This window comes from Gossypium raimondii, chromosome 8, assembly GCF_025698545.1.
Source record: "Gossypium raimondii isolate GPD5lz chromosome 8, ASM2569854v1, whole genome shotgun sequence".
Lineage (NCBI taxonomy): Eukaryota > Viridiplantae > Streptophyta > Magnoliopsida > Malvales > Malvaceae > Gossypium > Gossypium raimondii.
In genome coordinates, this window is record NC_068572.1 from 1,246,108 (window position 1) to 1,259,373 (window position 13,266).

The window sequence follows — 13,266 nt, forward strand, 5'->3', positions numbered from 1 at the left end:
ATCATACTTAGACTCCACTCTACTTGAACTCGACCTGACCCGTCCATGAGCACTTCTACTCCTGAATATGGGCAATTTTTTTATTTTATTTTATCAAATTTAGTTGAATTATAATTAGGGTTGAAAATTCATTGAACTAAACAATTTGGTCAAAATATAATTCAAAGGTTCAGCCCCTAGTTTTAATTCAAAACATTATGTATCAAAGTCAAATTTCCCCTTTTTTATCCATTGCTCACATGAATTTTGTTGTTATTTTTATGTTTTGTAGTGTTTGATTTTGAGTTTGGAGGTTCATATGCAATGTGGTCCACTAATAAATTTTGAATGAAAAATAAAATAATAATCAATTAACTCATGTATTTTTTTCTAGATCTTTGATATATTGGATTTCAGCTAAATTTGAAATTAAGTCGGGTTAAACCCAATTTTTATTTCTAGAAAATTAGTCTTTTATTTTTCAGATTTTAAAATTTAGGTCAAACTGTTAATTTTTTGGGTTAAATTCATGTTCATTACAATATTATTTTTAATTAGATAGCTACCGAGTATTTTTTAATTTTAAAATGTCAAACCAACAAAATGAACAAAAAACGTTTTAACAGTTGGATCTGAATTTTAAAATCTGAAAAATAAAAGGACTAATTTTCTAAAAATAAAAGTACGTTGATTAAATTTCAAATTTTCCAAGAATGCAGGGACTTGTGGCATAATTTAACATTTTAATACATAAAACTTGAATAAATATTATCATATAATACTAATATTATATACTAGAAAATACTTTTTTTACGAAGTTACCACTTAATTTCAATTTATAATCAAAACAAAATCATTATGATGAACAAATAGACTGATGTCGTAATTTATCCTGAGTTCAAGGACTAAGACCAAAATAAACCAAAGTATATTCCAGTTTAGGCTACAATAAAATTGGACCCTTGCGGTCCCTTTAAAATTTATAAAATTCAATTTTAATTTATTTAAAAGATTTAAGATTACAAACTAATATAGTAAAAAATATTTTAATCCTATTTAAAAATTATAATTTTATTTTCACCCTAAAAATATTTCCGAATTAATTCTAATTCCCAAGTATTAGTTGCAATAATAAGACATATTACACTCTTAAAAAACATACAAATTTAAATTTTGAATACAATATTATTAAAAGAACGGTCAGAAACTCGAACAGAACCCTAAAACAAACATCAACATATCATAAATAAAAAACTATATATTAAAAATAGGGAAAAAAAACCTCATGATGGTGTGTCATTATTACCTAACATGTCGATATCAGAATCCTAGGTTGTCACTTTTAAGGTTCTAGTCTCAATGAATCCATTCACACATTAACATGTTGCTGTTTCCCACAAATCTAAACTATTATCAATTGGGCACACATTCATTTAATTTTGTCTTTAAATAAAATCTTATTTTTAAATATTAAATAAATCATTATACAACTATATAGTAACACGTGTTTATAAGCAATATTTTTCAATAAAATGGGTCTAGATTTTTTTAAATTACAATAAAATAGACGTGAATTTAAGAATTGAATTTTTGTTTGAAAATATTTTTTAATGTTTAAATTGATTTAAAGAGATTGTAATGAAATACAGCAAAGAATGTAAGCTTGTAAGGAAAAAAATAAAAGAAAAAAGGGTAAAAATATAATGGAGGCTCCTATACTAAGAATTAAATTACAATTTTTGGGTAAATTAGTCATTGTATGTTAGTTCAAAGAGCATATTGGTCCTTTTGATTAAATATTTCATCCATTTGTATTGTTAAAAATTGACGTGGCTAATGGAATTACTAAACAATGATACGTGGCATGTCATGTTGATGTATAGAGATAGAGACCAATTTTTAACAGTCCAATGGATGGGATTTTTAACAAAATGGCCAGTTTGCTCTTTGATTTAACATACAATGACTAATTTACCCATTTTTTTGAATAGAGAGGGCAAAATGCAATCCGACTTCTATTTAAATAGTTAACCTAAGCCCATTTTAGACTCACCCATATTATTTAAAAATATATTTAATGTTTACATTGTAGTAGTATTATATACTACTATAAATTTAATTTATATGTGCTATAAATTACATAATCTATGTAAAATTAAGATAATGTAAAACATTAAAAACTAAAAAAAAGGGTTGGGCTGGACTCAGGCTTTAAATGTTTAAGCCCGAGCTCAATCCATATTTTAAACCGGCCCTCATTTGTTTGCTTTCGGGTTAATGTTTCATTCTTAAAAATCAAAGTGCTTAAATATCTATCTATCTATATATATAGGTCTGTTGGTTTTTATTACTTTGGTGAATAACATGGACTATCCTACATGCAACAATTAGAACATCCTATTGCAATACACACACATTCTATTCCGATTCAGACATTCAAGGATCAACTGTCTGCAAGCTTGCAATAAAAGCACAGTCGAAACCACGGGAGGGACGAGTCTGAGTGTAGGCGGTTTCCGGCTTTACGACGACAGTTCGAGTATTTTTTCCTCATTGTTTCTACCCCAAGGCATGCAATTAAAACCACTTGCTGCTACATCATTGAACCATACCAGATGGCTATGCTTATTTGCTGTGATTCTCCTACAGATATGTAGAATGGATTTTCCGAGCACTTTGCATACAACCAAAAAACCAGACATCTATGTTCCATGCCTGGACTTCATTGATGCATGTTCCAAGGATCTATATGCCCCTTTAACCATGGTGGGCTGGTCCATAATGTATAGAGTTTATGCCAAAGGAATACAAGAACAGCCCCAAATATACCATTTATTATTTTGGTATTTGGCCCATTTTTGATGAATGAAGGACCAAATTGTCATTTTCATATATACATAAATATTGGATCCATAATTTCACTTGATTAAATATCTCATATATATATATATATATATATATATATATATATATATAAGTTATAAATTGCAACTGAAGTTACGATTTATTATTAGGGGTGTAGTTAGGGGGTTGGCAGGCCCCAACCTCTCTAAAATAGTAAATTTTTCATTTGGACCCCCCTAAAAATGATAAATTTTGGTTTAATTTTTTAAAAATTATAAAAATATAAACTATTCAAATGATGAAATTATAATTTTACTATTGTAAAAATTAAAATTTAATTTCACCATTCTAAAAAAAATTTCTACCTCCACCCATTATATCAATAGAATTAATTTTAACTCTAAAATTATGATTTACTCTATCAGTAAATCATTTCATTATATATAAAATATAAATTTTATAATAAAAAAATTACTTGTTTATGTTATTTCTCCTTTAAATATTGTCTTAGCTATGCCAGCTAACCCACACGGTGCCATTTGTCTTATATATAGTACACATTCTATAGGAATTCAATACCAAATCCCTCTATAATTTAGCACATCCTGTGCCAAAGTGCAGAAGATGGCTAGGATTCTTCTTCTCTTAGCTTCCAAATTCATCTTCTTATCCATTTTATCCTCCTCGGGCGTCATCCGATGCACCCGAGGCGAAAACAATGACGATCATGGCTTCATCCAGAGCCTCGACCGAGAGTCGATGGGCTTAAAGAAAGAAAAGCTAAGTCACTTTCGCATCTACTGGCACGACATCGTTAGCGGCCACAATGCTACGTCGATACAAGTGGTTCGACCTTCTAACGCATCGGCAACAGGGTTCGGAATAATCAACATGATCGACAATCCATTAACCTTAGGGCCGAACCTGAGCTCGAAACTAGTGGGAAGAGCACAAGGGTTCTACGCACTCTCGTCACAAGAAGAAGTGGGATTGTTGATGTCAATGAACTTTGCTTTCACGGAAGGGAAATACAATGGTAGCACGATCACGGTGTTGGGGAGAAACCCAGTTTTCAACAAAGTGAGGGAAATGCCGGTGATCGGAGGAAGCGGACTTTTCCGGTTCGCCCGAGGCTATGTTCAAGCAAGAACTAATACATTTAACTTGACAAGCGGAGATGCCATCATTGAATACACTTGTTATGTGATGCATTATTGAATATTTGACCCATTTGCTTTGCATTATTATGAAGTTAAACTTCCTTTAATCATATTGTACTGCCCCACATTCAACTATCTTCTAAGTGGGTATGTTGGTTACACTATAATAAGTAAAACTTTTTAATTGGTGGATTAGATCGATTTTTAATTAATTTAAGTTTTAAAAATTTTCGATTTATTTTTATTAAAATTTATGTTCGAGGTTAAAGTTTAATTAAAAATATATATATATTCGCTTAGCAAGTTTCAAGCCGTTCACATTCATCTTCTCTGGAAGGCTCGAAATCGAAAAAGAAGAGGAGAGAGTCTGTCAGATAACTGTGTGACCATCTCAACCAAGGTTTTAGCTGAGAACGATCCTCTGCAGCTAAGCTGATCCAATACCGAACCATTCAGCCAATAATCACGCTCTGATCACACAGCTACCATTCATCAACCAGACTTGGAATCCTATCTCCTTAGAGCTTAAGGATAAGGAGGTACGAGCCTATAGAACAGATCCTGTTCAAGTAAGGTCGTGCCCTTCTTTTTCCTGATTCTAACTTAAATACCATTTCATCTCAGTGTTTCTTACCCGATGTGGGATATAATCAGCTACCGACAAAAACTGTCCGTGTTTCAACATCCTACACGTGTCTTCCACAATATCATGCTGCCAATCAATAATTGTGACATGAAAATTAAAGCTGTTTCATGATTTCTTTCTTAGTTTTTTTAGCCTTTAATTTTTTTTTAAAAAGCTTTATTTTGTCTATCGGTTAAACTAACAAATTAATTTATTTGGAGAAAATAATATGGCAAGCAAATATTATTTTCATGAAGTTTAAGAAGGGAAATTTGTAATATATATTATTAAATTTTAGTAGTATTTTAGTATTAAATTTATTTAAGTTTATAGCAAAAAAGTTATTTAAATTTAATTTTGCAGTATTTTAGTATTAAATTTTAGCTTTTAAATAATTTTTATTAAATTTAATAATTTTTCGGATTAATACCTATTTTCTAAAATTTTAATATATTATGTTGGCTACATATAAAATTTTAATAAATAAAAATATTAAATATTAAATTTAGAATAATATAAATATTTTAAAATTAAAAATATAGACAGACTTAAAATGAACTTAGGTTAGTCATTTATAAATACGATGAGTTTGGACAAAATTTTAGACTATATTTCAAACCAAATCAAGCTTAAACAAGCATAAAATACGTTAACATTGTGCTTAATCTCGACCTATCTTGAGCAATGAACACCTATAATAAAAAATTAATTGAAAGCTCGATTTATCTTCTTCATCTTTTCCCTCCTTAAATTAATTTATTTTACTTTTATTGATCCACAATAAATAAATATATATATATATATATATATATATATATATATATTATGTTTTCTCAACCTTTAATGAACTAAATCCTTTTTGTGATATTTATTTCGAACATTTATAGGTCGAAATGCTTTCTTTATTACAAACAAGGATGATTAAATTATTCATATATGTCGTATTTTTATAAAATTTAAGAAATTAGGTCCTTTATTACAAACGGCTTATACTAATAAATATAAAAAAACGACCTAATTTCTTAAATTTTATAAAAAAAAAAGTGCATATATCAATAATTTAACCAAATAGGTATACTGTGGAGGTGTCAATTGCTCTTTGAGTATTAATCTTTAAAAAACCTTTATGCCTGATGCAAATTAGAGGTGATCATGGGTCGGGCCGAGCCCAAACAAAATTTTAGGCCCATTTTCTAGGCTCGGGCCTAGCCCGGCCCAAAATATGGGCCTAAAGATTTATCCAAGCCTGGCCCGAGAGAAAATTGCTAAGCCCAGTCCGACCCATATTAAATATATATAATATATATTTGATTAAAAATAAAAATAAAAATATATATTTGATTAAAAATAAAAAATATATATTTAATATAAAATTCGAGCCGGGTCGAGCTTGGGCCAAAAAAGTTTTACCCGAGGCTCGACCCATTTTCTAAACGGGCCTCATTTTTTTTGCCCAAACTCATATTTCGGGCCTATATTTTTACCCGAACCCTCCCATTTTTTGGGCTAGTTGTCGGGCCGGGCCGGGTAGCCTAACCCATGATCACCTCTAATGCAAATCATGAGTTTATGCATTAATATTATCAAAAAACAATGTCATAGTCCATAATCATGTAAGCAAAGTATATAAGGAGACTAGAAAGGCCTTTTAATAATGGAAATGGCCACTAGTGTGGATAGAGGCCTTTCTATGTGAGGATGGAGGCCGTCAAGGGTCTAGGAAGGCCCTTTTAAGCACAATAGGCTGAAAACGATGTGTTGGAAAGAAAGAAGGGCTTAGAATAGTGTGTTTAGAATGTCGTGTATTGATCTGATGGTTAGGATATTCACCGTCTCAAGTGTAGCCTGAATTCGAGTCACACTAATCACATTGCTGTTAAAGTTTTACCCTCTTCTTATAATTCATAGAAAAAAAAAAACATTTCAAAATATCTAGAATACTCTAAGGTATAGAACTATATAAAGTTATATAAAATATTTTAGAGATCAATATTGACTGTCCACTTACATTCATTATAACCATGGGATAAAAAGGGCTTGGCTTATAAATAATGAGACACCCCCTTATTTATAACTTAGCATCTTGAGTTACATAACACTCCTAGCATTTTCTCATATTCAGGTTTTTATAAAAATAATATTAAAAATAATTAAATATAAAAATGGTATGAGAAATAAATTAATTACAAAATTGAGATATTTTCTACTGTGTATTTCAATGCCACATTGTAAGTATATGATAAAACTGTAGCTAGTAAGCTAGTAAATGATAATGACTAATTATTGCTTAACCTTTATTATTGTTTAATACATGTATTTATACTTAGCTATAGAAAATAAACTGTTACTAACTAAATGTTTAACAACTTATTAACAACTTGAACTTACTAACTGATTTCACACAGGTGATGTACTCTAACATTCACCTATCTTCTCAACTGGCAAGACTCGAAGAAGTTGTCAAAAACAAGCAAAATGTGACGCTGACAAAGCCTTTGTGAGAATATCTACAGTTTGATCGCATACCGGAACTTCACCGACAAGAAGAGAACCATCAGCTACTTTTTCCCGAACAAAGAATAAATCGAGTTCAACATGCTTAAATTTAGAATGCAAAATTGGATTAGTAGCCACTGTTATAGCACTCGAGTTGTCACACCAGACGATAGGAACATCAGTAGAACAAAATTTCAATTCTTTCAATAATGAAACCAACCAAGTAACATCAGATGTTGCTGCAGCCAACCCTCTGTACTTAGCCTCAGCAGTGGAGCAAGATACAACCTGTTGTTTCTTAGAGCACCGGGAAATAAGATTGTCACCAAAATAAACACAATAACCAGTAGTCGTCCGTCGATCATCAAAGTCTAAGCCCCAATTAGTATCATCATATCCAACCAATGACAATTTTTTAGAAGGTCGAAAAACCAACCTGTAATCTATAGTACCAAATAAGTATCGTGAAATACGTTTTAGAGCAACCATATGAGTATCGGTCGGTGCATGTATAAACTGACAAATACGATTGACCGCATAAGCAATGTCAGGTCGTGTGAGAAACAAATATTGTAATGCTCTAGCAATAATCCTATACTCAGTAGGATCGTCAAGTAGAACTCCATCATTCTTAGACAACATGGAATAACTAACCATGAGAGTATGTACACCTTGGCATCCGCCAAACAACATCTATCAAGGAGATCAATAATATACTTACGTTGACACAAGTGAAGGCTCCCAGTAGCCGACCGAGTGACCTTAACTCCCAAGAAATACTGAAGAGCTCCCATGTCTTTAAGAGAGAATTCAACGTGTAACTGTTGGACAAACGCATCAATACCTTCAGGTGTGTCTCCCGTAATGACGATATCGTCCACATACACTAACAACATACATACTTGACTCATTAGTAATACGAACAAATAGTGAAGCATCAAACTTTGAGAGAACAAAATTTAAAGAGAGAAGAAAAATTTTCAACTTATCAAACCATGCTCGTGGAGCTTGATGTAACCCATACAACGCTTTCGTCAATTGACACATAAAAGGTTCTCCATTCACACCATGTTGCACATACCTAAGAGGTTGTTGCATATATACTTCTTCAGTAAGGTCACCATTTAGAAACGCATTGTTAACATCAATCTATCGCAACTGCCATTTCTTGGACACACCAATAGACAAAATAGTTCGAATGGTAGCTGGTTTAACTACTGGATTAAATGTCTATTTAAAATCACACCTCGACACCTGAGAGCACTTTTTAGCCACTAATCAAGCCTTACGTTGAGCCACAATACCATCGAGATTCTTTTTCACTTTGAACAATCACTTACAACCAATTGCCTTTCTTCCAGGTGGCAAAGGAACTAACCCCCAAGTGAAATTTTGAATTAACGCATCATACTCAGTCTGAGCTGCTAACCTCCATTCTTCATGAGCAAAGGCTTCATCAATGGTACGTGGTTCACGCTCAACAATTTTAACAGCCAGGGCTTTGGGTTTAAAAATACTCGCTTTGGAACGTGTAATTAAAATTATAGTAGTTAAAATTAAATAGTTTTAAAGATTTAAAAGAAGAAAATAATTTATATAGTAAAAAAGCCAGAATTTATATGATAAAAATCACCTTAATGAAATAAAGTTTCAGAAAAAAATAATATAAAATTTAGTTAATATATATATTTATTGTGACAAAACAATTGTAATTTAAAATGCATTGAGATTTTCTTTTCTTTTATTAAATTTTAGTATTAAAAGATTAATTAAAATGTGATGAAGAATAATAATATTTTTCTAAACTAAATAGTTTAATAACAATATATTTTTTATCAAATACGTAAATAAAATTATTTATTAAGATTATTAAATAAAATAACTCACATTTAGTATCTAGATATACAAATGAGTTACTCGGATTAAAAGGAAAATTGTATAAAATATTTTTAAAAATATATATTTAGTTTATTTCACAATTTCGAGTGAAATGGAAAATTTTCCCTAACAATGCTTATCTTCTTCTTTAATTCACTGTTTTCCTTTAAGTCTCCTCGTTAGAACAATTGACCATTACAAGAATTTAGCGACCCACAGCCCTGCCACGAATTTTTAGTCTCATGGCACTTGCCTAAACATTACCTTTAGTAAACTCACGCAATTCGCAAAAGATATATTGAGAAATGTTGTAACATTTCATATTCGATCCGATCATTGGGTCCAAGTAATAGGATATTACATTCGTTGTTGGAACAACTACGATAAATTACATTTAGCTTTTACCATTAAAAATTTATTTACGAATAATATAAACATATGATACGATGAACAATTATGTTTGGTTCTTACATGAGTTTACGAAAACTCCAATACTAACTCGAGGTCAAATTATGACCAAATTGTAAAAATTTTAAAGTCTTGAGTTGACGTCGTAACTTTTATGATTTCTCGCCACGACGTGACCATCTGTTTCTAAATGATACCAACATGCTTCACCTATAAAGCAATTTCATCACAATCATTCACCATTTTAACCATTTCAATTGTTCATTCCTAAAATATCTCATTACATATATATATTACCAAAAGTAGTTCACTTATGACAATTACCATTCATTTACTAAGGGTGAGTTTGGATGGGCGGTGCGTTTACCTGCGCTTAGTGTAAAAACAACGGTGGCGGTGAGATTAGATACTATAGTAATACTGTAGCGTGAGACAAAAAGTAAGCTAAACGCACCGCACCGCACCCAATCGCCCATCCAAACCCACCCTAAATTCAAATATAGCAACCTCTCATACAATGCAACTAACTAGGTACCAAATTCAATATGTGAAAATCAACCATTTGGCCATTACACTTCCATCCGAACGACTCGAGAAGAGAAAGCAATGACTTGGACTGACATCTTTTGAAATTTTTATTAACATAAAATGTTTAATCGAATTGCTGTCATGAGTTAACCGAACATTAACTCAACTAGAAAATAATTAAAAACCCATTCTATTAAAAAAATAAAAAATATTATTATCAGAATATTTTTATTTTTATTTTTACATTTTTATATAAAATCTATAAAAAATTAAATCCACAAATAATAGAATTCAACATCCCCAAATATTTAGTTGTATCTTTCAATTCCTTTCACAAAGCCTAACTTAGCTTGTTTATTTGATCTCAATTATTGTTATCATCTTCCCATATACAGTCCATGGTCGGTTGAAGGTGGCAACTTCCTATTCCTTCACACCTTTGAAATCTATGAATCTCAATCAAGAAATTAAATTAAAATTCTAACCCTCCAAATTTTCTTTATATTTTTCGAATTTTAAAATTTCATTCCCACTAATTAAATTCGATACATAAGTTATTATTTTAATCTCTATTCGCCAATTTATTTATTTTAATTTTTCATATTTTTCAAATTTTAAAATTTCACTCGATTGAAATAATAATCTTTAAATCCATCAAATAAAATAATACAATCTTTTTAGTGATATATGAAAATAAACAGTTAATATAATTTTACATATATAATAACATGTTTATTATATAAATATAATATAATTTAATAAATTTAACGGTTATTATTTAAAACAAGATCTGAAATTTTAAAATTTAAAAAAATTCGAATACTATGTATAATATAAAATATCAATATCTTTAATCTTATTTTAATACACTTGTTTTATGTTTATCAATTTAAATGATTGCGTTTTTGCATACCGTGATTACACCTTCCATTTGTAAGCAATGATGTTATTACGGATTGAGTCTTTAACGTGATTGATATGATCGTATTGTTACCAATATAAAAAGATGTGGGTTCGAGTGTGTTAAAGCGCATTATCCTTCTATTTATGAGTTGTGGAGAGGCTATGAGTAGTTCTAGACATCATGTCAAAAAGAACAGATATGATCAGAACCTATAATGAGATTGTTCAAAAAAAAAATGATGTTATGTTAATTTTATAAGTTAGTTCCATCAAACACCCTAACCCATGATTCTTATTCTAAATTGATCCTCAAACTTCAAAACATTCTAATTATATCCTCAAACTATTGATGTTATATCAATAAGGTCTTTCCATAACTAAAATCATTGATTTAACAGTTAAATAAGACCTCATATCTCATGTGACATAATTTAAAATTAAATTTTCAAAGAAAAATAAATATTGTAAAATTGGATGTGAGAATCTTGATTTTGTGGTTTTGAAGTTTTTAAATAAATTATCGTTCACTCTCTCTCTTCTTTCGATTTTTAATTTTTATTGATTCGAGTAATTCAACTCTTAGATCTGGATTGATATATTAATTGAATCCTAATTCATGGATTCGGATTCAAGTAGAGAATGTTTTAATAACAAAGAGAGAGAAGAAAGTGAAAAGAAATAAATTCTATCTACTAGGGGCCCAACACCCTAAAATGGAAAAATATCCATTTAGTTCCCTTTAAAATTTATAAAATTTAAATTAGTAAAGGTAAAATTGTACTTTGGTCCTAAAATGATAAAATTTGATTTCATTCTTTAAAATTACAAAGATATAGATTTTAAAATGGTGAAATTACTTTTTACTATTGTAAAATTATACAATTTAATTTCGACTCTCCCTAAAATATTTGCTAGCTTCGCCCCTACCCTAACAGTTAAAAAATATTTTAATAATCAAATCGACAGTCGGACTATTCATTCAATTAATTTAATCATCGGTTTAATAAAAATTAAAAAATTTAAAATCAATTTAGGGTGGGTTTGGATGGGTGATTGGGTGCGGTGCGGTGCGTTTAGTTTACTTTTTGTCTCACGCTACAGTATCGTTACAGTGTCTAATCTCACCGCCACCGCTATTTTTACACTAACCGCAGGTAAACGCACCGCCCATCCAAACTCACCCATAATCGATTTAAAGTCGGTTTCGCAGCCAATATTTTAAAGGAAAGAAAAGTGAAAAGAAAAAAAAATTCCATCCACTAACTCATACTCCCTACATAAAAGAACACCTCACCCCACCACACTTTCTTTCCATCCAAACAAAACCAGTTGATTCTAGAGAAAATTCAACAGTGATTCCCTCTCATTTTCCTATATAAAACCCTTCATTTCAACCCCAAAATTTTCCACCAACAATCAAACCCCATAAAACATATACATCCATGGCTAGAAACTACAACTATTCATCATATTCATTCATAGATGACTTATCTCCTCCACCTCTCCACTTATGTTTCTTCATCATAATCCTCTTCTTCATGCTGGGTTTATCATGGTACATCAATTACGAATCCAAGCTCGAAGATCTCACCATTCAGCTCAAGCTTTTCCTCTTGTTAGTCCCTGTGGTGTTGCTGCTTTTGGTTCACTGTTTATCGGCGGAGAGTCTTGATTTCGTTGTACCGTTTACCGATCAAGATTCGCTTCACAGAGCCGGTGGGTCGCCGTGGGGGGTGGCGCTTGTGTTGGTGGTGGTTATTTATATGATCTCTTATCAATCTTATTTTCATGAGCGTTGGTTTCCATTTGGTATTAAATGATGTGATCAGTTTGCCTTTTTATTCATATATATATATATATATATATATATATATAAATTAGTCGCAAATTGATTTTTTCTCTTAAATTTTTATCTATTTTTACGGTTAAAAACCGATATCACTAACAAAATTCTAAAAAATAATTTTTAAAATATTAATTGGGATAAAAATTAAAATCAAAGTGCAAATACGGTAGTAATTAAAATAATACATTAAAAATTTTATCAATTTGTACTTATTTATCGCATTACCAAAACACTATGCTAAAACAAAGGAAAAAATCTTATCAATTGCTTGTTCTTGATTTGGGTAAAGAAGTAATGAAAATTTTAGGTTTTGCTCGACAAAGAAGATAAAATTAATTAATTTAATTAATTGTAATGATTTTTTTATTTTTACTTTTAACATAGCATGGAAGATTTAAGATTATATAATAAAAAATTGGGTTTTGTAGACAATTATTAAAGATAAGTTATTTGAGTTTATATTAATTTTGAAACACAAAATTGTTATAATAAACGTTGATAATGGTGGTAGAACGATCACAAATCAATAAAAAAAGAAAATAAAAACACATAAATTTTACGTGAAAAATCCTTTTGAGAAAAGACCAGGTGCAGATTAG

The 13,266-nt window shown here is 30.3% G+C and overlaps 1 protein-coding gene and 1 non-coding gene across 2 annotated transcripts; one reads left to right on the plus strand and one right to left on the minus strand.

Annotated features, from left to right (window-relative positions):
- Positions 1-3,386: 3,386 nt before the first annotated feature.
- LOC105790099 (dirigent protein 19) lies at positions 3,387-4,178 on the plus strand. Its single transcript, XM_012617513.2, has one exon. It carries the CDS (start codon positions 3,448-3,450, stop codon positions 4,039-4,041), a length of 594 nt encoding a protein of 197 aa, XP_012472967.1. The 5' UTR covers positions 3,387-3,447; the 3' UTR covers positions 4,042-4,178.
- Positions 4,179-4,347: 169 nt separating this feature from the next.
- LOC128032327 (small nucleolar RNA U3) lies at positions 4,348-4,562 on the minus strand. The gene has a single exon (XR_008188454.1). It is a non-coding gene; the product is annotated as a small nucleolar RNA U3 (small nucleolar RNA).
- Positions 4,563-13,266: the final 8,704 nt, after the last annotated feature.